At 43.8% G+C, this 27,978-nt stretch overlaps 2 protein-coding genes across 3 annotated transcripts in view; both read left to right on the top strand.

The window, feature by feature from the left end:
• Positions 1–2: 2 nt before the first annotated feature.
• LOC125883410 (trichohyalin-like) lies at positions 3–17,581 on the top strand. Of its 2 annotated transcripts, XM_049567678.1 has the most exons (13): positions 3–139; positions 2,766–2,884; positions 2,988–3,052; positions 3,140–3,275; positions 4,063–4,674; positions 5,880–6,530; positions 6,736–6,793; positions 7,696–9,032; positions 9,137–9,243; positions 11,137–13,381; positions 14,963–15,064; positions 15,175–15,457; positions 16,087–17,581. In XM_049567678.1, the coding sequence occupies exons 2-13, from the start codon at positions 2,801–2,803 to the stop codon at positions 16,104–16,106; spliced, it is 5,700 nt and encodes a 1,899-aa protein (XP_049423635.1). In that variant the 5' UTR covers positions 3–139; positions 2,766–2,800; the 3' UTR covers positions 16,107–17,581. The 2 variants fall into 2 exon arrangements, with proteins under 2 accessions (XP_049423635.1, XP_049423636.1); XM_049567679.1 differs by lacking the exon at positions 5,880–6,530 and having other exon boundaries at positions 16,087–17,580.
• A 2,118-nt stretch (positions 17,582–19,699) lies between these two features.
• LOC125883420 (tetratricopeptide repeat protein 39B) overlaps positions 19,700–27,978 on the top strand; it is a 28,721-nt gene continuing 20,442 nt past the window's right edge. The window contains exon 1 of the mRNA XM_049567692.1: positions 19,700–20,033. Coding sequence (XP_049423649.1) covers positions 19,995–20,033 — 39 coding nt within the window. The 5' untranslated portion in view covers positions 19,700–19,994. The remainder of the gene's footprint in view (positions 20,034–27,978) is intronic.

Below are 27,978 nucleotides of genomic sequence, written 5' to 3'. Positions count from 1 at the left end.
AACGTCACGTGACCTAAGCTCATGGAGCAACATGGCGACGAGCTGAGGAGTGTAGCTTAGCAACAAGAAGCCTCCCGTCGTCCCGAGGAAGCACCGAGGCGTTTATTAACGTTTACAGAGGACCGTCGGTCGGTTCACGGTGAGTACACCTGCTGTCGTCCCGGTTAACGTTCAGCTGGAGGAAATAACGTAAACGGAGAGCGCAGACTGTGAGCGAGCAGCTAGCTGAGGTTAGCCTCAGTGCTAACAGGGCTGTATTTGTAAACAAGGAGTGAACCATGCAGCTGGAAACGAAACTGCTGACTGACTGACACGGTTTTCACTTCAGTGTGATGAGACACCGCTGACAGCAGGTTGACACGAGCCGAGGGTGAAGACAGCGACCTGTTTTAATCTGTAGTTCCAGATGTTTAGCTGAGGAAACGCTTCTGTGTGGACACATCTGCACGAGGAGGAACTGCTCAGCTAAAAATAAACAGTCTGTCAGTGGAGAAGTGTGACTAAGTGTATTTAATCAAGTGCAGGCTGCACAAAACACCTTAAGAGTTTCCTTAAAGTCCTGGTTGAGGTTTCCTTAAAGTAACATTGGTTGCACAAACCCCTTAAGCTTTCCTTGAAATGCTCACTTATGTATTTCTGGTTTTCTCCTTGTCTTGCTCTTATACTTAAGGGATCCTTAGACTGTTGCACAAAAGACCTTTGCAGCCAAAGGAAGGTCAAAAACAAGGTAGCTGTCTCACTTGCAGCCTGACCAAGTTTATGGTGCCAAATAACAGTTGTTTTCTGTATTTTGGCTGAAATTTACTTTGTAGTTTTTTCTTTCTTTGATTGTATTCCTACAGAAGTTTAATCTTTTCCTCCTCTGACCAGTCTGGTTTTCTTGTCTGTCATTTTGCACTCTCTAACTATGAGACAACTCTGTGAGACGATAACAGGCGTCACAGCGTGAGTCCAAGCAAACAAACTGTTTACATTTTAAACATCGCAAACGTGATGATCGTATAGACCATGATGCATCGCTGTAAATTAAACTACCCAACAGTATCTAAAGGGAAAATGAGCTCAACCTGAAACATCTACAGCAGGAATATTAATCCGAACACATCAGCTACAGCAGCCTTTTCCTTATCTGACCCCTTTTCTATCACTGAGTCAACTGAAGACCCCTGACTGAGTATTTTATGGATATATTTAATGCAGAACAATAACTGTACAGAACAACTGATAAACTCTACATCTAACATCTTTAATGTGGTATTAAAATGTCTTAAATTTAACCTGGTGGAAAGCAGCTGTGTGACAGCAGAAACCCTCAAGTAAAATCGTCTTTTAATTAAGATAAAACTAAACTAACATAATCACTTAATTGTTGAGTCAATAAACGCTTTGAATAGCCCCTTTTCCACCGCAGGAACTTTAATCATTTACCTGGGATTTTGAGAAACCTCGACACATTTCCACTGAAATTACCCGGGTAATAAACTTTCCCTCAATCCCAAACGTTCCCTGAAAAAAAGCACCTAGTAGGGGGGTAGGACTTTTCAGATTATCCAGAATTCTTGAGGGGCGGGGCTGTGTGCTGACGAATGCTGATTGGTGGAGCACACACTTGCAGCGTTCCGCACTTCCTGGTACGGGCAGCTGCTGCAAACTTTATTACATTTCTACAAGCTTTACTTTGTGTGTGTTTTGATTAAGGATGGGTACTGACACCTGGTACTAAATTAGCCCCGGGGCTAAATTATCATAGTATTGATGAGCGCTGCTCACCTCCACACACACACTGACACGACACAGTAACCGGTGAACAGCTGAGCGACCACAGTGGAAACGAACTTGAAAATGACTTGAGTTGACGGCAGCTACACTCGTTACTCAAAGTGTCATTAAACCGTAGCGAGTAAGAAGCCAATACTTTATCAATACATGTGTTCAGCAGCATGAACATGAAGACATGTAGACAGCGATATTCAATATGCTCCGCCCACAGTCTCTCATCCACCGACACTAACATTACGTCTAATAATCTGAATAAATTTTCTGGAACTTTGAGGTGCGGTGGAAACGCAAACCACACAGATTACCAGGAATTCTTTTGCCCAGGTAAATTAATTCCTGATAATAAAAGTTCCTGGAAATGTTGGTGGAAAAGAGGCTATCGTGGCCAGTTTCAGTTTGTGTCTTGTGTCTCTTGTTAGACATAAAATTCTAATGCAAGCGTTCTCAGTCTATTTAATATAAAGTTGATAAGAAAATGTGTCTGTGAGACGAAGACGAGGAGGTTAAGTTCAATAAAAGGCTTTAAATTTGAGATGTAACCAACAACGAATTTGCCTGACGTTTAAACAGAGGTTTTAGCTTCAGCTAGTCGACTTGTACAAAAGTAAGAAAACCGTGAAAATTAAGCACAATTTCAGGGTAAAAACTGCCTGAAAATATAAATACTGCATGTAATATCAAAGGCCAGTTGAAACCGTTAACTTTTCAATTACCGAATGGTATTATTACATGCATGTAATCATAATAATAATAATAATAATAATAATCTCAATTTCTCAATCTCAAGTTTAACCGACCCATATTTCTGGTGTTGACGAGCGAGGGTAGCAACATGTAGTCGTTAAATCACACACATCTTCACTCTAAGTACTTGTTAGCTGTAAGTGAAAACAACCTTGGTACCGACTGATGGAGGTGAAGATGAATCCCGTGTCGACGTCAGTGGATGAATTTAAAGCCTAAATGTGGTCTGTGTTTTCTGTCAGGCTGTTTCTGTGTGATCGAGCTCTGCAGCAGCAGGATGCCAGGGAAAAACGGGGACCAGTTCAAACCAGGAGACTTGGTGTTTGCCAAGATGAAGGGGTTCCCCCACTGGCCTGGCAGGGTACACACACACACACACACACACACACACACTGTAAATAAATGTACATAGGTGTGTATTTCTGTGCTGTGATGTTTAATGTTATATTTCTGTGTGTGTTCAGGTCTGTAAGTCGGACAGCGGCTACAAGAAGAGAGTCCCGGTCTTCTTTTTCGGGACTCACAACATGTACGTACACACAGCTGATGATCAGTTTACATCACCGTCAACAGTTTTGATTTAAATGTGATTCATGTTTTCGTCATCCTTCCTCAGAGGCAGCATCCCTCCAGAGAACATCGTTCCTTATAATCGAAACAAGATGAAGTACGGCAGCGGCGTCCGCATCAAAGGCTTCGCTGAGGGCATGTGGGAGATCCAGAACACACCAGGAGTCGGGAGTAAACTCAAAGTCAGTGTCTGTTTCTCTTAAATGTTTAATTGGTTGACATCCTCTCTCTTCACCTCTGACACTCAGTGTGTCTCCAGTCACAGTGAAGTGTAGCCACAGTCCCAGCTGGACGAGGACATCTAACTGGCCTCCTGTCCTTGTCCCAGTATACAAGCACGGGAGGGGAATCCATTTATTGAGCCAAGTATGTGCGACTCCTCTACGATAGGTGGAGATATGCCCCCTTTCAGCTTGTTAGTATTGGACCTTTTTCCTGTTGACCTATTACGTCACAGACCAAACAATGGACAAACAAGTTAGCTACGGTTAGCTAGCAGCTAACCGCTACCATGGTGGACAACTTTACAGCTCTGTACATTTGGTCCGTCCAAAAAGTCACGGCTCTGGATGTAGATTTCTCCATGTTGTTACCGGCTTCTTCTTCTCTTACACATTTAATGCTATTGGACTTCAGGGCATGCTCAGAGCGCCTCAACGATGGACTGATTAGTTTTTGGTGGACAGAGGTCAAAGTCACTGTGACCTCGTCTGTCGTAGTCTTGTGAACCTGATGTCTCAAGAACACACTGAGGGAATTTCTTCACAAACGTTAACTTGGACTCAGCGACGAACTGATAAGGTTTCGGTGGTCGAAGACGTTGAAACATCATATATATATATATATATATATATGACCTCTTTAATCAGTTGTCAAAATTGTCGTTTGTGTATTTTTCTAATAAGTTCTGTTCAGTACATTGACTGATTTTGGTTCTAATGGACTTTTTCTGTTCTGTTGTGTCCTCAGGTTCCAGCACAGATCAACACACAGACTCCACCCAATAAACTGATCTCTTCAGCTAAACCTACACCTGTTAAACCAGCTTCTATCAGTAAAACCACAAATGACACGAAATCCACTCCCAGTAAATCTGCCTCTGCAAAGCCTGACAGTAAACCAGTGGCCGGCAGAGATACTCTGAGCAGAGCTGCTGCTGCTGCTGTGGCTAAAACCCCCACAAGGGCTTCATTGAGATCTGCTCCAGAGAAAACGACCGACTCCAAACAGACTTCAACTTCAGATGCAAGCAGAGTTACAAGTACAAAGGAAACTGTTGTTGCTGTGGCTAAAACCCCCACAAGAGCGTCGTTGAGATCTGCTCCAGAGAAAACGACCGACTCCAAACAGACTTCAACTTCAGATGCAAGCAGAGTTACAAGTACAAAGGAAATTGTTGTTGCTGTGGCTAAAACTCCAACAAGAGCTTCATTGAGATCTGCTCCAGAGAAAACGATTGACTCCAAACAGACTTCTGATCAGGCTCCAGATGTTTCAGAGGCTGCTGTGACTACAAGAGGCAGAAGGTCAGCTGCAGGAGGGAGAAGTGAAAGTACCACTTCATCAGACAACAACAAGGAGGTGAGAGGCTTAAACAGCTGATTCTCAGCTGGTGCCCACTGCAGAAGAAGAGGTGATTCAAAGAGCTCCAGTCAGAGCTCAAACCGTTTGAAAAAAAAATTATGGGAATTTGACATTTCTGTTCATGTAATTCTCTCCATACACCTCATGTTTTCAGCTTCTCATACTTCATGTACGTCAGCTTTTAAATCAACTATAATATCAATTTTTTCCAAAAAAAATTGTAATTATTTTTTTTCCTTTTCAAATTTGGCACAAACGTCTAATTTCTCAACAATACCCTGATTAGATTTTGGGCGTCAGAGGTCTAACTGTGGCCTTGCATCCATCTCATTCTCATGAACACAATATCTTAAGAACACCTTGAGGGAATTTCTTTAAATTTGGCACAAACGTCCACTTTTAGTCAAAGGCTAAACTGCGTAGAATTTGGTGGTCAAAGATAAAGGTCTCTGTGACTTTGTGTCCATCTTATTCTCAGGAAAGCATAATTTCAAGAAGGCCTTGAGATAATTTGTTAAAATTTGGCACAAACGTCCCCATGGACACAACAGTTAACTAATTAGAATTTATTGGTCGGAGGTCAGAGTCACTGTGACCTTGTCTGTCTCACTCTTATGAACATGGTCTCTCAAGAACACTGTGCAGGAGGTTTTCTTTCCTCCAAATTTTGCACAAATATTCACCTGGACTCAACGATAAACTGATACGATTTTGGGGGTTAATGGTCAAGGTGACTGTGACCTTGTGTCTCATTCTGGTGTAAGCAGTATCTCAAGATGCCCTTGAGGGAATTTATTCAAATTTAGCACAAACATCTACTTATACTGAAGGATGAACTAATTAAAATTTAGTGGTCAAAGGTCATTGTGACCTTGCCTGTCTTATTCTTGTGAATGCGATATCTCAAAAAGGCCTTAGGGGAATTTATCAGCTATGAGCTGGTAAGAGTTTTGGGGTTAATGGTCAAGGTAACTGTGACCTTGCGTCTGTCTCATTCTGGTGAAAACAGTGTCTCAAGATAGCTGTGAGGAAATGCTTTTATATTTGGCACAAACGTCCAGGTGGACTGAAGGATGAACTGTTTACAATTTGGTGGTCAAAGGTCACTGTCACTTTATAGAATATGCTTTTTGACAAGACATGTCAATCTTTGGTTAAATTTTTGGTGTTTTCTGTTTGTTTTTGTTGTTATTGTTTGTCAGGTTGATGCCGAGCAGCACAGGAAGTGGACACCTGCAGGTCCTGCTGTGACCACGGCCGACTCCAAACAGACTTCACCTTCAGATGCAAGCAGAGTTACTGCTGCTGCTGCTGCTGTGGCTAAAACTCCAACAAGAGCATCATTGAGATCTGCTCCAGAGAAAACGGCAGACTCCAAACAGACTTCAACTTCAGATGCAAGCAGAGTTACAAGTACAAAGGAAATTGTTGTTGCTGTGGCTAAAATTCCAACAAGAGCTTCGTTGAGATCTGCTCCAGAGAAAACGGCAGACTCCAAACAGACTTCAACTTCAGATGCAAGCAGAGTTACAAGTACAAAGGAAATTGTTGTTGCTGTGGCTAAAACTCCAACAAGAGCATCGTTGAGATCTGCTCCAGAGAAAACGGCAGACTCCAAACAGACTTCAACTTCAGATGCAAGCAGAGTTACAAGTACAAAGGAAATTGTTGTTGCTGTGGCTAAAACTCCAACAAGAGCTTCATTGAGATCTGCTCCAGAGAAAACGACTGACTCCAAACAGACTTCTGATCAGGCTCCAGATGTTTCAGAGGCTGCTGTGACTACAAGAGGCAGAAGGTCAGCTGCAGGAGGGAGAAGTGAAAGTACCACTTCATCAGACAACAACAAGGAGGTGAGAGGGTTTGGGATGTACTGTGATGTATGGATGTACTGTCACAGACATTAAACCAGCTTAATGCAGAGTGTGAAGATTTTCTGTGTAAAAGATGTTCATGATAGTGGAGGACATCATAACTCGTAGTGTTTGATAATTGTAGGATAGAGGGTCTCATTGTCTTGTCGGCGACCAAGAGTTAACGTTAGTGTTTTTTTGCCAGGTAAATGCTGAGCAGCAGAAGAAGAGGACACCTGTGACTCCTGCTGTCACCACTCCAGGTAAGACTCTCACACACGCTGCTAATGATCAGATATCTTTAGGTAGAGTCAGGACCCATTCAGTCCAGTATCTGTGTCATGTTCCAATACTTCCATAATCTGATGTTGGTAACGACACACAGAGCCTCTGCTGTGCTGCTGCAAGTAGGGTAGACATATTGGTGGAACCCTTTTAGTTTAAACAGACCTAGGTGGCCTTCTGCAACGGGAGGAGCTGTTGATGACGCCACACGTGCGAGCCACTGGCGGTGGATAAACAGGAAACAGCTGATAGCAGGAATTAGCGAGCAGCTAGTAGCAAGAGGGAAACACAAACCTGACAGACACTGTAAAGATGAGCAACTGGGGAGACAAGGAATTGCGCGCCCTCCTTGTCCTCGCAAACGAAGAGGCCATTAACCGTCAGATGACGGGGACGGTGAAGAACGGGCCGACTTACGAGAGAATCGCCGAAGGACTAACCAGCCGCGGCTTCCTTCCCACGTCACCGTTTACGTCACACGCTGAGCTACACGTTTTGTTACTTGCTCACGCCCCCCATTGCCCCGAAAAAGGCGCATTCTGTATAAACAAAAGTAGGTAGGCGGCATTTTGCTGCACTCCCCGAGTTTGTTTTTATACTGCCAATGCTGAAAAAAGACTGATTGGGCTTTCCTGCAGATTTGCACAGTTCTTGTCTAAAAAGGGCTACAGTGACTTTTATATTTCGGCTCACAACCGCACAAATACAGCTCGCCGTTCTTTTTATCACAGCGATGATCTGCTGGCTCTTTAAACAGATGGTTAGAGTCACTCGCGGTGACAACAAATATCTGAAGTCAGACAAACAGACTGAAAACTTTATCTTGTCAGATAAAACAGATGTTGACAAAGTTTCCTCTCGTGTTTTTTTGCTCAAACAGTCGTCAAGAAACTGGAGACGGCAGAACCAAAGTCTGCTCCGACACAAACGTCCAGGAACAAGAGAGGACAGAAAGACGAGGAGGAGGAGAAGTCCTCAGAGAGCCAAGGAGTCAAGAGGAAAAGAGACGAGAAGGATGAAGAGAAGAAAACAAATCAGGACAGCAGCGATGGAAAGAAAGAGGTGGCAACAAAAGAGACATCAGAGAGTCAAAGAACAAAAAGAAAGAAAGATGAAGAGGAGGATGAAGAGAAGAGGAAAGTGGTGACGAAAGACAAAACAGAAGAAAATAAGTCCACTGAGAGCCGAGTGATGAAGACGAGGAGGGCAGAGAAAGACGACCAGAAGGAGGAGAAGAGAACAAAAGAAGTTGGAGAGAGAAAAGACAGGGTAGAAGAGGAGAAACAGAAGAAAACAAAGCAGGATGGAGGTGTGGAAGAGAAGAAAGAAGTGACAACAAAAGAGAAAACGGAAGAAGAGAAGACCGCAGAGAGCCGAGGAGTCAAGAGGAAGAGAGACGAGAAGGAAGACCGGGAGGATGAGAAGAAAACGAAACAAGATGACAGCAAAGGAAAGAGTGAGAAGGAGACAAGGAGAGAAACAAGGTCAGAGAGTGAGGTGAGAAAAAGAATGAGAGAACAGGAGGAGCAGCAAGAGGAGATGAAGAAGAAGAAGAAGGTCGCAGAGGAGGGGAAAACCAGAGAGGCCGAAGGGACGAAGACGAGGAGGGCAGAAAAAGAGGGGCAAAAGGAGGAGAAGAAAAAAGAGGATGGTGAAGGACAGAAAGAGGAGAAGACGAGGAGAGAGACACGGTCCGAGAGCGAAGGAGGAAAGAAAATGATAGAAAAGGAGGCGCAGAAAGATGAGGTAAAGAAGAAGGTAGCAGAAGAGAAGAAAACTGGAGAGACCGAAGGGACGAGGACGAGGAGAGCAGAGAAGGAGGACGAGAAGAAAAATAAAAATGAAGACAGCGAAGGACAGAAAGAGGAGAAGCTGAGGAGAGAAACACGGTCTGGGAGCGAAGGAAGAAAAAGGACGACTGAAAAGGAGGAGCAGCTGAAAACAAAAGATGTTAGAGAAGTGTCAGAGAAAAGAGAAGAGGGCCGAGGAACGAAGAGAGAAGAGAAGGAGGTGCAGAAAGAGGAGATGATGAAGAAGAAGAAGAAGGTGGTGGTGGAGGAGGAGAAAACTGGAGAGAGCGAAGGGGCGAAAACGAGGAGAGCAGAGAAAGAGGAAGAGAAGAAGAAAACAACGGAGGCAGCTGAAGAAAGAAAGAAAGAAGAGATGACAAAGAAGAAGACGGAGGATGAGAAGGGAGGCAGCTCTGTGGACGAGGAGGTGAAGCTGCTTTTTCATCTCATGCCACAACACTTTAGCAACTGTAAACTTCAGAAATAACCTTCTTCTTCATTTTATATTTAAATATGTTTTTTGGTCTGCAGCGACAGCGCCGCCTGGCTGACAGTAGGGACCGTGTGTTGAAGTCTCTGAGAGGTCTGCTGAAGGACGAGAGAGGAGTGAAGGGGAGGGAGACGACCAAGAGCCCTCAGTAAGAAACACACACATCTGAATTAACCTCCTGAGACCCTGCATCCTCATATGAGGACACATTCTGGGTTTGCTGCACCTTATACTTCATTGTGCTTAACTCAGACCGGTTGTCTTCATTCATGGACACCTTTGTGCAGTGTCGTAGGATCAAGACCACAATACACTAACTAACAAGATGGCAGCTATCTCTGCAAAGTCAGTCTACAAACAGTTCCGACATAAAAGTGGACAAAACCTGATCAGATTTAATGGTTGGATTTTTTTTTTTTTTCTGCTTAATAACTTTAATAGTTAAATGTGGTACACAGATCTGATCAATTTCAGCAATAGCTTCGCATATGGCTCCTCCAGACTAAAGATGGAGGAGCAGAGTCGACTCATTTTAAACATAAACGCTAGTGTCGTATTAAACATGCCTCAACTAAGCTTGTAGGTAGAAAATAGTATCTAAATTTAGCTAACATTAGCTAGTAACGTTAGCCTGACAGCATTTCACCAGACCTCTGGGAACCATTGATCTAACAGGTAGCAAACAGTAGCTAAAGTTAGCTAACGTTAGCTAGTAATGTTTGCCTGAGAGTTTCACCTAACCTCTGGAAACGATTTAGCTAGTAGGTAGCAAATAGTAGCTGAAGTTAGCTTACGTTAGCTAGTAATGTTAGCCTAACAGAGCCTTGCCAGACCTCTAAAAACAATTAAGCTTGCAGGTAGAAAATAGTAACTACATTTAGCTAACGTTAGCCAGTAATGTTAGCCTAACAGAGCCTTGCCAGACCTCTGAAAACAATTAAGGTTTTAAGTAGAAAATAGTATCTAAATTTGGCTAACATTAGCTAGTAATGTTAGCCTGACAGCATTTCACCAGACCTCTGGGAACCATTGATCTAGCATGTAGCAAATAGTAGCTAATGTTAGCTAACGTTAGCTAGTAATGTTTGCCTGAGACTTTCACTGAACAACGATTTACCTAGTAGGTAGCAAATAGTTGCTAAATTTAGCTAACATTAGCAAGTAATGTTTGCCTTACGATGTTTTACCTGACCTCTGGGAATGGTTGACCCACCAGGTAAAACATTGTAGCTAAAGTTGGCTAAAAGAATCTAAGGTTAGCTTGAACAACTGACCTAGTTGGTAGAAAATAGTAGCTTGAATTAGCCAACATTAGCTAGCAAACTAGTAGACTGACAGCATTTCACCAGACCTCTAGGAACCATTGATCTAGCAGGTAGCAAATAATAGCTAAATTTAGCTAACGTTAGCTAGTAATGTTTCCCTTGTGATATTTTACCTGACCTGTGGGAATGGTTGACCCACCAGGTACAACTTTGAAGCTAAAGTTAGCTAAAAGAATGTAAGGTTAGCTTGTAACGTTAGCCTGGCAGTGGTGCATCCATGTATAGAAGTAAAATATAAAGACACTTAAACTCAAGCACATTTTCTCACCTGATTTTAAACAAGACAGCAGTTGTTTCAGTCGACCCAGCCACACAAAATAATTATAGATTTGTAGACTCTTGTGCGCCTCCATCAGTTTACTGTGTAAAGTTAACCTGGTAAAACCAGGTGTTGAAATGACCACTTTCAAACCATTTTAAAATTGAACAGTGACCTTGTTTGTATTTTAGCTTTTGCACAACTACATTTAGGCATTAAAAATACACAGTTTTTTTCCATGCAGTTGTGACTATTAAAAATAAACCCAATTTTTTGAGGGCATCATTTTTTCCCCAAAACTACTCACTGTTCAAAGACAATGCTTAGTTTTTGTATCCCTACTGATCCCAAATAGCTAGGAGAAATTAAAGATCCATATCAAACAAAGCTCAGCCTCTCAGGAGGATATTTAAAATGTTAAAATTAGTTTTACACGTTCATTTTAAACTCTTACCAGGAAAACCGGGGATGGAGCAAAGAAGAAGGTGGAGCTTAAAAACACAAGGAGTCAGAAGACATCTGAGAAGACGACGATGAAAGAGAATGAATCAGCATTCACCAAGGCGATCGACACTAAGAAGATCATCAGCAAGACAGACAAAGAAACAACAGATGTCAAACAGAAAGGAAGTACTGAAAAAGAAGAGAAGGACGAAGGGAAGACGTCCAGCCAGAAGACAACAGCAGAGAAGAAGAAGGAGGTAAAGAAGGATGAACAGAAGACAGAGCAGGACAAGAAGACAGACTCGAGTACAACTACAGATGACGCAAAGACAAAGGAAAAGGAGAGCGGGCAGAAGAAAGAAGACAAGATGAAGAATGAGGGAAAGAAAGATGAGGATGCGAAGGAGAAGAAAGACGAAGAAAAGAAGGACGAGAGGAAAATCATCGGAAAGATTGTGAAAGCAACGCCTGGACAAGGACCGAAGGTTCAGGTGAAGACGATGATGGGAGGAACTGCAGCTGTTGTAGCAGTAGAGGAGGAGAAGAAGAAGAAGAAGAAAGAGGTGGCAGCAGCAGAGGAGGAGAAGAAGAAGAAAGAAGAGAAGGCCAGCAGAGAAGAAAAGGTAGAAGAGAGGAAAAAGAGTTCGGAGAAGGTGAAGGAGAAGGAACAGAGTGTCGAAGAGAAGAAATCTGATGACCGAAAGGTAGAAACCATTTCAGAGGTGGAGAGGAAGTCTGAAAGAACTAGAACAGCGGCAGACGACAAAAAAGACAAGAATGTAGCGGAGGTAGAGAAGGACAAAAAAGGTAAAAGGGAAAATGAGACGATGCTGAAGAAGAACGAAGAGGAGCAAAAAACGCAGAAAGTGACATCAAAATTGCAAGAGAAGAAGAACGACAGCGAGGTGGAAAAAATGGCAACGAGAGAACAGAAGAAGAAGGAGGGAACGACTGAAAATACAGGCAGCAGGTCGAAAGAGAAGAACGAAAGTGAGATGGAAAAAATTGCAACGAGAGAACAGAAGAAGTCGTCAGAGGAAACAACCAAAAAACCTGAGAAGGGATCGAAAGAGAAGAACAACAGCAAGGTGGAAAAAATGGCAACGAGAGAACAGAAGAAGTCAGAGGAAACAACCAAAAAAATTGACAGCGACTCAAAAGAGAAGACCGAAGGCGAGGTGGAAAAAATGGCAACAAGAGAACAGAAGAAGATGACGCAGGAAACAACTGAAAAACCTGACAGTCGATCAAAAGAGAAGAGCAAAAGTGAGGTGGAAAAAATGGCTACAAGAGAACAGAAGAAGAAGGAGGGATGGACTGAAAATATGGGCAGCCAATCGAAAGAGGAGAACGAAACTGAGATTGAAAAAACTGCAACGAGAGAACAGAAGAAGAAGTCAGAAGAAACAAGTAAAAAACATGAGAAGGGATCGAAAGACAAGAACAAAAGTGAGGTGGAAAAAATGGCTACGAGAGAACAGAAGAAAAAGTCAGAGGAAACAACCAAAAAATCTGACAGCAGATCGAAAGAGAAGAACGAAAGTGAGGTGGAAAAAATGGCAACGAGAGAACATAAGGAGGGAACGACTGAAAATACAGGTAGCCGATCGAAAGAGAAGAACGAAAGTGAGATGGAAAAAACAGCAACGAGAGAACAGAAGGAGACATCAGAGGAAACAACCAAAAAACCTGACACCGAATCGAAAGAGAAGAACGAAAGCGAGGTGGAAAAACTGGTGACGAGAGAACAAAAGAAGAAGAAGGAGGGAACGACTGAAAATACAGGCAGCCGATTGAAGGAGAAGAAAGAAAGTGAGGTGGAAAAAATGGCTACGAGAGAACACAAGAAGAAAACGGAGGAAACAACCAAAAAATCTGACAGCGAATTGAAAGAGAAGAACAAAAAGAAGAAGAGAGAGCAGACGAGTGAAAAACCTGATCAAAGGGGATCAAAAGAGAAGAAGGACGGCAGAGCTGCTGCAGAACTGACCAAGAAAACAGAGTTGGAGCAGAAGCGTACTGAAGAGACAAAACCACAGAAGAAGAAAAGTGACAAAACAACAACAGGAGCAGCAGAGAAAGTGCAGGAAAAGTCAAAAACTGAAGAAGCAAAATCAGACAAGACGAGAGAAGAAGAAGACAGGATAACAAAGGTGGAGCAGGTGCAGCAGCAGAAGAGTTCGGCCATGACGCTAACCGACTCCACGCTGCACAGAATCCACGGAGACATCAGGATTTCTCTGAAGACCGACAACCCTGTAAGACACATTTACACGTTTACTATTAAAACCTTCCAAGATCTTTAATGAAGCTAAACTCATGCTGACCTTACACAGCTAATGCCGGGTTCAGACTACATGATATCTGCCTGCTGTACAGTGTTAGCATCGTGAACAACTACGAGTGTCGTACGAGATAATCCATCGTTTAATCTCGTGTAGTGTGTCATAGTAGACGACTAGAGACGCCACATCTGGGACGCCTCACAACGTCCTGATTTGATTTTCTTTTTGTCTTCCACGACTTCTCCCATCACAGCTGTCACTTTGACCAATAGCAACACAGAGCAATCTGCTGCTGTGGAAACTGTACAACAACAACAGCCCAGTCTTTTAGATATTTCCTGTAGGGACGTTACGTTATCAGTGACTGTCAGAGTTTGCTCGCGGTGCTTCAAATGTAGCTCCGCCCATCTGGTGACACTTTTTACTGTTACTAGAGTAACAGTTCAGCTGGAACGTGAACAGACACAGTGACTGAAATAATAATAAAAATAGGACAAGAATAATGTGATGACATCACACACGTCGTGAAAGACAACCACCGATGATTGAACGTGTAGTCTGTCATGTCCGTCGGGCTGTTGGCGAAATCATAGCAAGATTTCTGACTGTAATCGTCTAATCTGACACAGTGACTGTTTGAATAGACAAACATGTCGTGTGGTCTGAACCCGACATTTTAGTTTCTGTTGGCTTTTCTGACAGACAGACAGCTAACCGCGTTAACATGTGGAAGCATAGCGCCCACTGCTCACCCTCAAGTCTCCACTGGTTTGCTAGTGTTAGCCTTGGCCGTTGTGCACTGAGTATCACCCAGGTCTGGCGGGAGCTAACGTTAGCTTGTGCAACGTTATTCAGCAATTACAGCTGGTAACAGTTTCCCTGTGATGGCATGTTGATGCTAAGGTACATTTGCCCACCTTCTGGTCGTCCCCCCAGGTCACCCTGATTAGCAAGCTTGTAGGCTTCATTTTGAGCTGCAAAACCCCTTTGTTCACTTTGCTAGCACTACTAACTGTGGTGACTCTGCTAACGGTACTAACAGTGGTTAACAATGCTACAGGCGGTTTGTGACTCAAAACTGAGTCTGTTACTCACAGGGGTAACCTGAGGGGTGACCTGAGGGTGGGCACAATGTTTCCATAGCAATGCTATTGGGACAGCGTTACAAGAAATCATTGCTGAATGAGCAGCGCCGCTAGCTGAGGTTAGCTGCCACCAGACCACCAGTGGTGGGCCGGACCAACATGCACAACCAGTCAAAAATATTCTTGGTGGTTTATCGACTGTTTTAAGGTGGTGATCAAACTCATTTTGAGACGTCTGAAATCTTTTTTCACTTCTACATATTTGCAGCTGAAAGGAACAGTTAGCTCGTGGGCTAATAGCAAACATACCAGTTGCTAACGTTCTTTAGTCCCGATGTCACAATGATTTCAGACTCGCCACCACAGGGCTGTAGGCTACAGAGCACACACACTTGGTTTCCTCCATATCGACAATATCCACCAAAGCTGATGAAACTGCAACTGTCAGTGACGTCTTTCTGTCTTTCAGGACATCAGTAAGTGTCTGATGGCGCTGGATCAGCTCAGTATGGTTTATGTGACGTCGAAACACGTACAGAGACACAGTGAGCTCATCGCCACCCTGAGGAAGGTACACAGTACACGTTATGACATCACTGATGCTTTTCCCGTGGCGTCAAACACTAAGTCATGATGTTTTTATCTCTTTACTGTGTTGGTTCCTGTGTTTCCTGTGTGTAGATGCGGTACTACAAAGCCAACCAGGCCATCATGGACAAGGCGTCCATGTTGTACAACCGCTTCAAAAACACCTTCCTGGTGGGGGAGGGGGAGGAGGTGGTGAGCGCCGCCTTCCTGCGCTCTCTGCTGGAGGAGAAGGAGCGGGAGGAGGCCGAGCGGGCGGAGCACTGCGTGGAGAGGCTGAAGAGGGAGGGAGTGCTGCAGGAGGTGAAGAGACGCATGGGCAAGGTGAAGGAGAGGAGGAGCAGTGACGGAGGAGAGGAGAAGGAGGCGAAAACAGAAGGTAAATAAATTAATTTACAGTGAATAAAATATCCTGTTATATAACAAACAAATAAAGTGGATAAATCTTGTTTGTCATTTGTTGAAATGTTGTATCAGTTGTTGAGAATGTTGAAATGAAAAATTAAATGAAACATTTTGGTATCATTAATTACAAAATAAAAAAGCTTTGCTTTGATTATTATGATTAGTTTATTTATGGTGTATGCTATATATTTATATAGATATTTTTTATTTAACTAATATGAATTATTTATCCAGCAACTACAAGACTTACTCATTGGTGGTAATTTTAAAATAAAATATTAATAAGGATTTTTGTTCATTATTTAATCATTTATTTAACATACATTTATTTTTATTATCTCTAATAAACAAAACGATACATTTTGTCTTCATCATTTGAAACTTCTTTCATATTAAAAAATATATTGACAGTGTTTTTGTTTATTATTAAACTAAATTGTAAAAAAAAAATCTTTTTTTTTTTGATGTTTTAAATTATGAATTTTTTTTAGTACAGTAGTTGCATTCATTCATTCTTTTTAGTTTTGATAAAACTAAACTTTGTTTTTTCTGATGATGCTGATTAGCAGGTTGTTGTTGTTTGTGTTGTTTACCCCCCCACAGCTCCAGTGGACTGTCCCTGAGGGTTCAGTGATCCTGAAGCAGCCTGGACTGAACCACCTCTAACCTGAGGGGTGTGGACCAGAAACAACCCCACCCCCGCATGGACAATGAGAACTTCCATAACCACATTCACCTCATCACACACACACACACACACACACACACACACACACCTGTACATTACCTGTAGAGCTCGTATTTATTTACTTCCTGTTGTAAATTAAAGGGCGTCGTTATGTTTAAATAGGAGTAAACACTGTCACACCTGAGCAGGTGTTAACATTAGTGCATCACATACTGACTTGAACAGAACAGTGTTTCTCTCTCTTCCACTAACTCGTCACATTAACCTGAGCATTAACGCCAGCATTTCTTTTTTAACTTTAACCTTTAACCTGTCTTCATAAACTAACCTTAACTGTCGTAATCATTTGGGTGAACTGTACCTTTAAGAAGCCAACGTAACTTCAGTCTACCTCTGCTAACCGTTGTCTGTACGCAGAGAGGGAATGTTGTCCTTCAGTAAATTTTGTCTTTAATAAGTTGGTTAACAGTGCTTATGGGGACGTCACAGTATCTGGTGTCAACTCCGACATTTATTAACCTGTGCTTTAACTTTAAAGGTGCTCTGTGTGCTTTCATCACTAAATGGTCTTCAAACGTGTGTATCGTTAAAACTTAAACCCTCCCATGTGTCTGTACAGGATGTGCTGGGGCTGATGGGAAATGTAGTTTTATTAAGAATGTGCTTTATTTGTGTTTTTGAATGTTTAAACTTTACGTCAGATTAACGATATCTCATCAGCTTTAAGCTCGACATTAAAGCATTAACCGGCCTCACTGAATCTCAACATTCACACTTCACATGCTGAGCACGACTCTGTGCTTTGCTCAGTGGCACCACGGCAGTAAACTCACATACAACTGTTTTTGTTTTTTCTGTATTTTTATTGTGACACAGTGAGATGTTTTATATTCTTTTTTTCTGTTTTTACTTGGTGCAACTGTTAAAGATGTTTACTCTGTGACTCTGTTGTGTATATTTATCATTTTTACTGACAGAAATGTACAGTTTTATAAACCTGACACGCCGTCTGGACTCGAGTTATTTCACTCAGTGGAGCAGAAAGTCTGAACGAGCAGATGTTTTACAGCAGTGACACAGTGAATGACTTGTTGACTTGTTGTTGTTCCAGGTGTTAAAGATGCACCAGGTCTGTAGGTACAGTTACACATAATTATCTGTTAACTGTCTTTAAGTTTTAAGATGATAAAAGCTTTGTGTCTTTTTATAATTAAATGACAATTTTAAAAGACAAAGAAATATTTAGATCTTTTTAGGAAAAAAAAATGTTTGTTCCTTTTTTAAACATTGGAAAAAAATTGTTTAATTTCAAAATATACTTTAAAAATACAGTTTTTCCATGAAACATTATGACTTTTGTTATGTCTTGAAATATTATGACTTATAACTACAGTGAAGCCATCAGATAAAGGTACAGTATTTCCCTCTGAAATGTGGAGTAGAGGCATAAAGTTACATAAAATGGAAATACTCAAAGTAAAGGTGCCTCAAAGTTGTACTTTTAAAGGGTAATTTGGTGGTCAAAGGTCAGGGTCTTTGTGACCTTTCATCCTTATTATTTTTCGTGAAAGCAATATTTCTAAAAGACCTTTGAGAATTTAATCCAATTTGGCACAAACGTCGACATGGACTGAAAAATAAACTGATCAGAATTTTGTAGTTGAAGCTCAAAGGTCAGTGTGAACTCACAAAACATGTTTTTGTTCATAACTGAAGAATTCATTCACCAATCATGACCAAACTTGACACAAATGTCTAACAGGATAAAAGTAGTAGTAGTTTAACGAGAAACAGCCCCTAAATTGCGATCACCAACCCACCAGACTCCTTGTACAGATAGTAATTTTATCATTTTAAAACTCCAACATAAAGTCTGTATTTGATCATGTGACGATACTATGAAATAAATGCAGTAGTTGTTTCAATGTAAAACCTTTCACTAGGGTCCATCCCGACTTCTGTACGCCGCTGATCCCAACAGTGACAACAGCCGTTCTGCTCAGGTACATGAGAGTGGGGTCAGTTGGCACGGAGTTATCTTTCGGTATTTTAAAAGCCACAGAAATTTAAATTTAACTTAAAATGCTTCCTACCTTCACTTGCACTCTTCTTCTACAGCCTATGGACCAGATGTTTAGAGAGATATTAGAAAACATCACTGTTAGTTATAGAAAACATTATTTCATCACAAAGTTTCAGCCCTCAGGATTGTTCCTTCCTCCTGATGTTGCTGTCGTCTCTCACCACCACCTTCTGTTGTTTGTCCATCAACATGGTGTCTGATTGGTCAGCCATCAGCTGTTTGTCCCACAGGATCTGAGCTCGCTCAGTCTCCAACACCTCAGGACGTGTCTTCCACTGTGACCTTGAGACTTCCAGCCCACACTCAGACCTGCAGACCTTGGTCATGGCGTCCCGTGTGCGCTCCTCCTGTCTGTGTGTTTGTTCCAGGTTTTTCTCCTCACTGACTTGGTCAATCCATGTGAAATTTGGCACAGTGGTAGAGGGTCATGGGAGGATGCCAATGAAGCAATATTACATCAATTGGCCAAAGGGGGGCGCTATAGCAACCCATTGAAATGTCAAACTTTGAATGGGCATATCTCATGCCCCGTATGTGGTAGAGACATGAAACTTTGCACAGAGATGCCTCTCCTCATGAGGAACACATTTGCCTCAAGAACCCATAACTTCCGCTTATATAGATTTTCCGCCATTTTGAATTGTTTGAAAAACACTTCAAATGGATCTCTTCCTAGGAAGTTTGAGCGATCTGCATGAAACTGGGTGAACATAATCTAGGAACCAATATCTAAAGTTCCCTCTTGGCAAAAGTTGGAAAACTTCCTAAAACTGAGCTTCTATAAGGCAATGAATATTGCGGAGGGCGTGGCTCATCACATAAAGGTGTAGAACATCTCAAGGGTTTCACCCATCACCACGCAACTTTGTAGGCATATGACCACACATAATCTGAGGGGACCCCTCCATTATTGACCCCATCAAACAAAATGGGGGCGCTAGAGAGCTCATTTCTTATCTAGGCCTAACCGCCATATGGATTTTTACTAAACTTGGTAGATATGTAGAACATGTTGATGTTGTCTGCTTCATGTTGTTTCTGTCAGTTGCTTCATTTATTCGTAACCATGACATCATAACGTCGTGCCAACCGATTCCAAAACTTAAAAAGTGCACAGCCTGACTTTGATCACATGTCACTCAGGTTTAATTAAAGCTGGTCAGAATATTATAAGTCATGTTATGTACCAACCAGCCCCGCTCTCCCCTCCTGTCCCTCTGATCAACACTCTGATGTGTCAGTTAGTGTCACATATTAAATACAGGAGACACTCAGGTTGTATGAGGAGCAGCACGAGCTGCAGGAAGTCACAGATCAGGATGTAATAATCATATTTCATATTCATCAGGTAAACACGCGCTCTGATTGGTCAGACAGCCTCTCTGTGTGTTTGGGGGCGGGGAACAGGAAGCACGGGAGGTGTGTTTTCAGTGTGTGTGTGTGTGTGAAACGTAGACGGTTTTTTCCCTCTTCACGGAAGAGAGCGGAGGATCGGTGTCCAGAAACCTCCGCGACGGAGCGACGGACAGAGGAGGACGCACCGGAGCACAGCCCGACAGGAGGCGATCCATCCCGGGGACAAAGCAGGGAGAGCCGCATCTGTTGCAGGAGGAAGAGGAGGAAGAGGAGGAAGAGGAGGAGGACTGCAGGACAGTGTGTGAGACAGAAATGGGACTGAGGCTCTCCTGAGAGGAAGAGAAGAGCAGCGGACCTGAAGGAGAACAGTCACCGGGCTCCGACATGGCCCACGTAGGCAACGGAGCGACCGCAGAGGAGGAGGTGGGAGTCTCACACACACACACACACACACACACACACACACACACACACACACACATTACACGCTGAGATATGACCTCTGTGTTGCAGACATGTTCCTGTGTATATGTGGTCTGTGACAGTGATGTCACACTGCTGCTCACACACACACTTTATCATGGCCTCCACACACACTGTAATATTATTATTATATATATGAGCCTGTGACCTCCGCTGTCCTCACACACCTTCATATGTTCTTACAGTCAGGTCTTACCTCCTTCTATGTCTGTCATGTTCTCATGGTGACATGTTCTGTACTTCCTGTGGCCACGTGCAGTATATCCCTGTGGTTCCTAACCAAGGTCCTTGAGGGGCTCCCCAGGAAAATGAGGAATAATTTACTTTCATTTTTTAATTCACGACAGAAGTGAACCTGATGTGCGCCGAGACATAAGAGTGACCATTGTGATCACAGGTTTCACCTCCTCCACAGTGATCTCCTCAGCTGCAGCTGACCGATTCATAGCTCGGTATTTACGTGGTTCCGTGGTGCCCTTTGACCCACTGGGTCACTCCGACAGACGCTGAGACGACGCTGCTTGGCCCTGTTAGTGGAATATTTACATTTAAAAAACACCAGGGCGGCACGGTGGTGCAGTGGTTAACAATGTTGCCTCACAGCTAGTGTCCCTGGTTCAAACCCAGGGTGGGGGAGTTCTGTGTCAGAGTTTGCATGTCCTCCCTGTGTCAGCGTGGGTTTCCTCCAGGTGCTCCCACATGTTCTCCCTGTGTCAGCGTGGGTTTCCTCCAGGTGCTCTGACATGTTCTGCCCGTGTCAGTGTGGGTTTCCTCCAGGTGCTCTGACATGTTCTCCCTGTGTCAGCGTGGGTTTCCTCCAGGTGCTCTGACATGTTCTCCCTGTGTCAGCGTGGGTTTCCTCCAGGTGCTCTGACATGTTCTCCCTGTGTCAGCGTGGGTTTCCTCCAGGTGCTCAGACATGTTCTCCCTGTGTCAGCGTGGGTTTCCTCCAGGTGCTCTGACATGTTCTCCCTGTGTCAGTGTGGGTTTCCTCCAGGTGCTCTGACATGTTCTCCCTGTGTCAGTGTGGGTTTCCTCCAGGTGCTCTGACATGTTCTCCCTGTGTCAGCGTGGGTTTCCTCCAGGTGCTCTGACATGTTCTCCCTGTGTCAGCGTGGGTTTCCTCCAGGTGCTCTGACATGTTCTCCCTGTGTCAGTGTGGGTTTCCTCCAGGTGCTCTGACATGTTCTCCCTGTGTCAGCGTGGGTTTCCTCCAGGTGCTCCCACATGTTCTCTCTGTGTCAGCGTGGGTTTCCTCCAGGTGCTCTGACATGTTCTCCCTGTGTCAGTGTGGGTTTCCTCCAGGTGCTCTGACATGTTCTCCCTGTGTCAGCGTGGGTTTCCTCCAGGTGCTCTGACATGTTCTCCCTGTGTCAGCGTGGGTTTCCTCCAGGTGCTCACACATGTTCTCCCTGTGTCAGCGTGGGTTTCCTCCAGGTGCTCTGACATGTTCTCCCTGTGTCAGCGTGGGTTTCCTCCAGGTGCTCTGACATGTTCTCCCTGTGTCAGCGTGGGTTTCCTCCAGGTGCTCTGACATGTTCTCCCTGTGTCAGCGTGGGTTTCCTCCAGGTGCTCTGACATGTTCTCCCTGTGTCAGAGTGGGTTTCCTCCAGGTGCTCCGACATGTTCTCCCTGTGTCAGCGTGGGTTTCCTCCAGGTGCTCTGACATGTTCTCCCTGTGTCAGCGTGGGTTTCCTCCAGGTGCTCTGACATGTTCTCCCTGTGTCAGTGTGGGTTTCCTCCAGGTGCTCTGACATGTTCTCCCGGTGTCAGCGTGGGTTTCCTCCAGGTGCTCTGACATGTTCTCCCCGTGTCAGCGTGGGTTTCCTCCAGGTGCTCTGACATGTTCTCCCTGTGTCAGCGTGGGTTTCCTCCAGGTGCTCTGACATGTTCTCCCTGTGTCAGTGTGGGTTTCCTCCAGGTGCTCTGACATGTTCTCCCTGTGTCAGCGTGGGTTTCCTCCAGGTACTCTGACATGTTCTCCCCGTGTCAGTGTGGGTTTCCTCCAGGTGCTCCCACATGTTCTCCCTGTGTCAGCGTGGGTTTCCTCCAGGTACTCTGACATGTTCTCCCCGTGTCAGTGTGGGTTTCCTCCAGGTGCTCCCACATGTTCTCCCCGTGTCAGTGTGGGTTTCCTCCAGGTGCTCCCACATGTTCTCCCCGTGTCAGTGTGGGTTTCCTCCAGGTGCTCCCACATGTTCTCCCCGTGTCAGCGTGAGGGTTTTTTTTGGACTTTTCCAACATATATTTAAATGTTTCCTGCAGTATTTTGGATTAAATCAAAGTTGTGACTCAAAGTTTCCACTTAAATCTAGCGTAGTACTTTATTGATCCTGCTGGAGGTCACTTTATGTTTAGACTCAGTGCTTTGACTTCAGTACATGATCCATATTCCTGTATCGTCGCCTGCTCTCATGGAGTCTGTGTACACTGTGTCTGTGACCAGTATTGGCTTTTTCGTGTCTGTATCTGTTGTGTTATCACTCTGTAGTAATTATATGACACTGTCTCTATGGTGACGGTCCTGTGTTTGTGTTCCCATGGTGACCGATGCTTTATTATCTCTGTTGTCCACATGTGACCGTCCAGTATCCTCCGTGGTGTCACCACCGTCCTGCAGTCTATTTGTGTCCGAACTGTGTCTGTATACAAAACTCCATATAATCCTATATGACTGATATATTCTCACTTCACTCTCCTGTGTGCCGCAGCATGTATTCTGTCTGCAGAGCTCAGTCACACCGTGTACAGTATATTTTATGTTACATAAGTCAGTGGCTTTCTAACTACCTGTGCTCAGATTACAGCAAAGGGCCAAAATCTCAAGGCTCACCTGTGTTTATATCTGTGTTCCTCTCTAGTCTTCTGACCACTCAAAGTGCTTTAACACGACTGAGACAAAAGTCCTTTTTAAACAGGAGTTGTGCAAATTTGCAGGAAAGCCCAATCAGTGTTTTTTCAGCATTGGCAGTATAAAAACAAAATCGGGGAGTGCAGCAAAATGCCGCCTACCTACTTTTGTTTATACAGAATGTGCCTTTTTCGGGGCAATGGGGGGCGTGAGCAAGTAACAAAACATGTAGCTCAGCGTGTGACGTAAACAGTGACGTGGGAGGGAAGCCGCGGCTGGTCAGTCCTTCGGTGATTCTCTCGTAAGTCGGCCCGTTCTTCACCGTCCCCGTCATCTGACGGTTAATGGCCTCTTCGTTTGCGAGGACAAGGAGGGTGCGCAATTCCTTGTCTCCCCAGTTGCTCATCTTTACAGTGTCTGTCAGGTTTGTGTTTCCCTCTTGCTACTAGCTGCTCGCTAATTCCTGCTATCAGCTGTTTCCTGTTTATCCACCGCCAGTGGCTCGCATGTGTGGCGTCATCAACAGCTCCTCCCACAAGTCATCAACAGCCCCTCCCACAAGTCATCAACAGCCCCTCCCACAAGTCATCAACAGCTCCTCCCACAAGTCATCAACAGCTCCTCCCGTTGCAGAAGGTCGCCTCGGTCTGTTTAAACTAAAAAGGCTCCACCAATATGTCTACCCTACGTGGTGGAAAATTGGGCACCTTGGATCAACTCGCCAATCCAGCTCTGTGTGTCTAAACGCTCGCAGCTTGCCGGCAAAACGGCCCAACATTCGCCGAAAATCTGGCAGTGTAAAAGGGGCTAGATTCACACACACTCGCACACTGGTGGAACAGCCAAGAGCAATTTTGGGTTCAGTATCTGCCCAAGATACTTCGACATGTGGACATGGGAGCTGCTCACGAAACCCCGCCCCAGAGTCAGGTCATCTGCAGGTGATTGAGCACCAGGTTCTCCACAAACATGTGGTGTGAGACAGGAGAGGGGCGACCATCGCCAAGAACGGTTCTGCTCACTGACCAAGGCCAGTTATTAGGGGCCAAACGAAGATCTGCGGCACTATGGTATCATTACGTCTAGGCAGGATTCTGACTTAGAGGTAGCTTCGCACCATCGGCCCCTCAGCCAAGCACACACACCAAATGTCTGAACCTGCAGCTCCTCTTGTACTGAGCAGGGTTACTGTTGCAACAACATGTCATCAGTGGAGTAAAGTCGACCTGTCTCACCACAGTCCGAGCCCAAAGTGCACCATATATGCACCAAAAAACAAACCCAAAGCAATAGTGAAAACTGACTGGGCAAAGAAATTCTTTAGTGACTGTGATTGTGTCCCTGACCTGCTGAACGACACGCCCTCCTGGTTCAGCACAGGTGAGCTGTGAGCAGACAGCTGATTGTTATACTGTGTGTTATCAGCTTTAAGTGAGGTGATACTATCAGCTGTGTGTGTGTGTGTGTGTGTGTGTGTGGGGGGGGGGGGGGGGGGGGGGCTTATGTAAATGCCAGATATGATTTCACCCACAGGCTGCCTTCTGCACAACAAACACAGGAAGTTGGATGAGAATATGAGCTGAATCACTAACATTAAGTTACACTGGTCAGAGCGTCCACGTGGTCCCAGTGATCAGTGCACAGATCCTGCCTGGTGTCTGCTCAGCCTGCTGCACCTGAGACCTGCCCAATATAAGAAGATGAAAATGGATGGATCCTCGTTATAGACCCAATTTGTCTGAGCTCCACAGGTTCCACTTTGTTTGGGAGACCCTGGGTCAGATGGTTAGTTTCAAACTGGAACATGGTTTCTAGCAAGGGGTGACCACTGTAATCTGGCAACAGAGCCGCTGAGTGTCTGACGGGTCTGGTGGAGCCGATGCTCCTTTGTGTTAAGGTGGTTCAACATCTGATCAGGATCCTCCTGGGTGCCTCCTGCAGTTTCAGGATCTCCAAAATGTGAGGGGCCGGTCTGTCTTCCTGCAGACTGCACCGGCAGGTCGAGAGCCTCAGTCCAGCCAGACTTTGTGTTTACGAGCCGGATGCAAATATCCAGGTGGACGTTGTGGTCTGGGTCCGGGTGTTGAGGCCATCCTGCGTCACACCTCACCAGTTCATCTCCTCACTGGAGCTCACAAACCGTCCTCTGTCAGGCTCCAGTCTAACTCATCACATTACAGAGGAATTCAGCTGACTTGGGTCGAGTGCTGAGGAATGTGGGACGAGCTGTGTTTATAAAAGACTTAAACACAGTGCAGGATATTGTCCGACCTCGCTGCTCAGCAACGCAACAATAAATAACACATAAACATGTGGACAGAAAGGATGAACCCTGTCTCTGTTGAGACACAATCAGCTGTTCACAGTGAGGTGGTCGAGGGTGTTTGACCTCTTTGTTTTTGTTATGTAAATCTAAGACCTGGACCTACGTCTTCAGCTGAGTCACTCTTTCTGTTAAACACCCTCAGGTATGAATGGAATTTAAATAACACTCTGAGAACTAATATTTATCCTGCTGCTTAACTACCAGGATTTAAACCCTTACTTAAAGACGTTTATTCTACTGAATGGTTTCGTAAATTCACAGATTGTATCCAGAAGTTGTCGCTCAGATTCAAAGATATTCGACAAAGACATTTTATTTGAGCTCCAAACATTTGGTGTCAACAAAAAAACCTTCAGGGTCAGAATGTTTTCAGAGGCAGAGCTGGTTTCAGGAGGCTTCAGCACTCAGTTCCTTCATTCTTTGAGTGCGTTCGAAGGCTTTCTAGAGTTCGTCTTTCTGGACGTTATCCAAGTTCGTCTCCGCAGGATTCAGATCATGTTTCCACCAAATGCAGGTGGATTTTATTGACCTACCTGCCATGGTGTTGGGTAAATTTAACAAGTGACGGGAGCTTGTCTTCCTTGTCTTCCATGAAAAAGTTGACTCAATCACGGGGCGCTCTACTTCAGTAGTGTAGTGTGTCCTCACTGCATCGTCTCGACCAATCAGAGTGAGGTTTTTCTTCCTTGTCTTCTTGTTTGTGTTTACTGGCAGACCACAAACCAACTGCCGTAAAAGAAGGCGAAGAAGAAGATTCCCAACTATATTTCTGCAGACTGTTCATTTTTGTAAGTCTGATTAGACGGAGCGGCCGGTGTCACGCACGAGGAGACGACTCCAGTTCATGAACGAAAAATAGTATTAATGATTTTAATAATGATAAATGATCTGGTGATCTTAAACCTCAGGAGGTCAGTGAAGGGGTCGCAGGAGTCCTTCAGGAGGTGCTGATGGTTTCTGATGATCAGACTCCTGAGAGGGACTGGTTGTGTTGGAGGGGTTTCCCAGGACAGTGAGGGCTTTCAGAGAGCTCCTCGGGAGTTTCCAGGCCTCCTTGTTGAGCTGGTGTCTGTGTTAACGTGTGTGTGTGTGTTTGGTAACAGGACACAGTTTGTGGGTCTTGACTAATTGATTAGAAAGCTGCTGCTGTCACAAGAGAAGCGTCTCTGACTTTGACCTCCACTTGTGTGTAATATCATACAGCGGTGGAGCTGCTCTCCTGCTTTCAGCCTGCCTGATAGATTTTAAATATAACAACAGTCAGCTTTCTGCTGTCCTCCTGGGCTTCCTACAGATGTACGTTTTCATCAGGTCAGCATCAGGTCGACCACAGACGAACTCCAGAAGAGATGCATGACATCAGACAGATGTAAATTAATAATGTTGATGTAGTCACAGCTCCGTCTGCAGCCTGATGTCTGGTGTTGTTTTATTCATCATGATCCCGTTATTAAAAACACCGTGTGAAACTCTTCGCTTACGTCAGAATGTTTTGTGCTGAGAGTGAGTGTGCAGGACCGGCAGGTTAAACTGCATTCATCTATAATAACTCACACACACACACACACACTCAGCAGGAGCTGGTGGCGTCAGTGTGGGAAGCTGTGAATGTTGCTGGTGGTGTGAGGCGATGTCAGAGAGAGCATCTGTTTGTACGGGAGAAACAGAGAGAGTGATAAAGGTGTGAAAAGAGGACGAGTGTGAGAGCAGCGAGCGTCTGTGTGGATTCACACACACATTTGTTTTTCCACGACTGCAGCCGTCCTCCATCTTTCCTTCCTCCCGCCCACTTCCCTCACTCGCTTGTTTCTCCCAGTTTCTATTTCCTGCTGTTGAAGAACACGACTCCTGTTCTTGTTCTGTATCACAGATTTACTTTTTATATTAATCAAAAGTTTAGAGATAAAAATGCAAAAACTAAAAAATAATTACAGTTGCAAGTTACAAAAGTCTGCATTTAAAAATTGCTGATTTTCTTAGATCATAAGTTAAAAGTAAAGCTGCAACTTATTAATCAAATTTTTTGTCAATTATTGAATTAATCGCAAACTAATTTGATAATTGATTAACTAGTTTGAGCTTCTTTTTTTTTTTTTAGGAATTTTTAGGAAAAAAGTCTGAATTTTCTGATTTCAGGTTCTTAAATGTGAATATTCTCTATTTTTTTCCTCCTCTACATTTTTTATAATTTTTATTTTTATATTTATTTTTATTTTATTTGTTTCACAAACATTAACAGAAAACAAAAGGGAATCAAAAATATAAAAAGTGCATGTGAGGGTAGACACCTGTACAGGCTTAGACATAGAAATGATAAAAAACAAACAAAATTATCAATACCTTTTATTATTTATATAAGTATACAGTTAAAATTGAAATATAAATGACCTGTTATACTAACAGCACAAACATTTGCTATGAGTGATCAGTACTGTTGTAATCTAATGATTTTGACAGAAGAACATTTCTGAGTTTTTTATTTATTTAGTTATTTATTAAAGAAAAGGGACAGTGTGAATTAATCAACATTTTAACTAATGTGCAAGGTTAGTTTTCATCGTCAGTCCCTTCACCAGCTGTGAAAAGGCATCCAGGAAAAATTAAAAACAACAATAAAATACAGCGGCCTGTTTTTGTACAAAGACTCAGAAGAATCCAGGAAATTAATGTTTTTATTCCACGATATCCGACAGAAAACTGACCGCGGG

Source organism: Epinephelus fuscoguttatus, linkage group LG23, assembly GCF_011397635.1.
Source record: "Epinephelus fuscoguttatus linkage group LG23, E.fuscoguttatus.final_Chr_v1".
Classification (NCBI taxonomy): Eukaryota; Metazoa; Chordata; class Actinopteri; order Perciformes; family Serranidae; genus Epinephelus; species Epinephelus fuscoguttatus.
The sequence above is the reverse complement of the archived record's forward strand: the minus strand, read 5'-3'. Positions and strand labels throughout refer to the sequence as shown.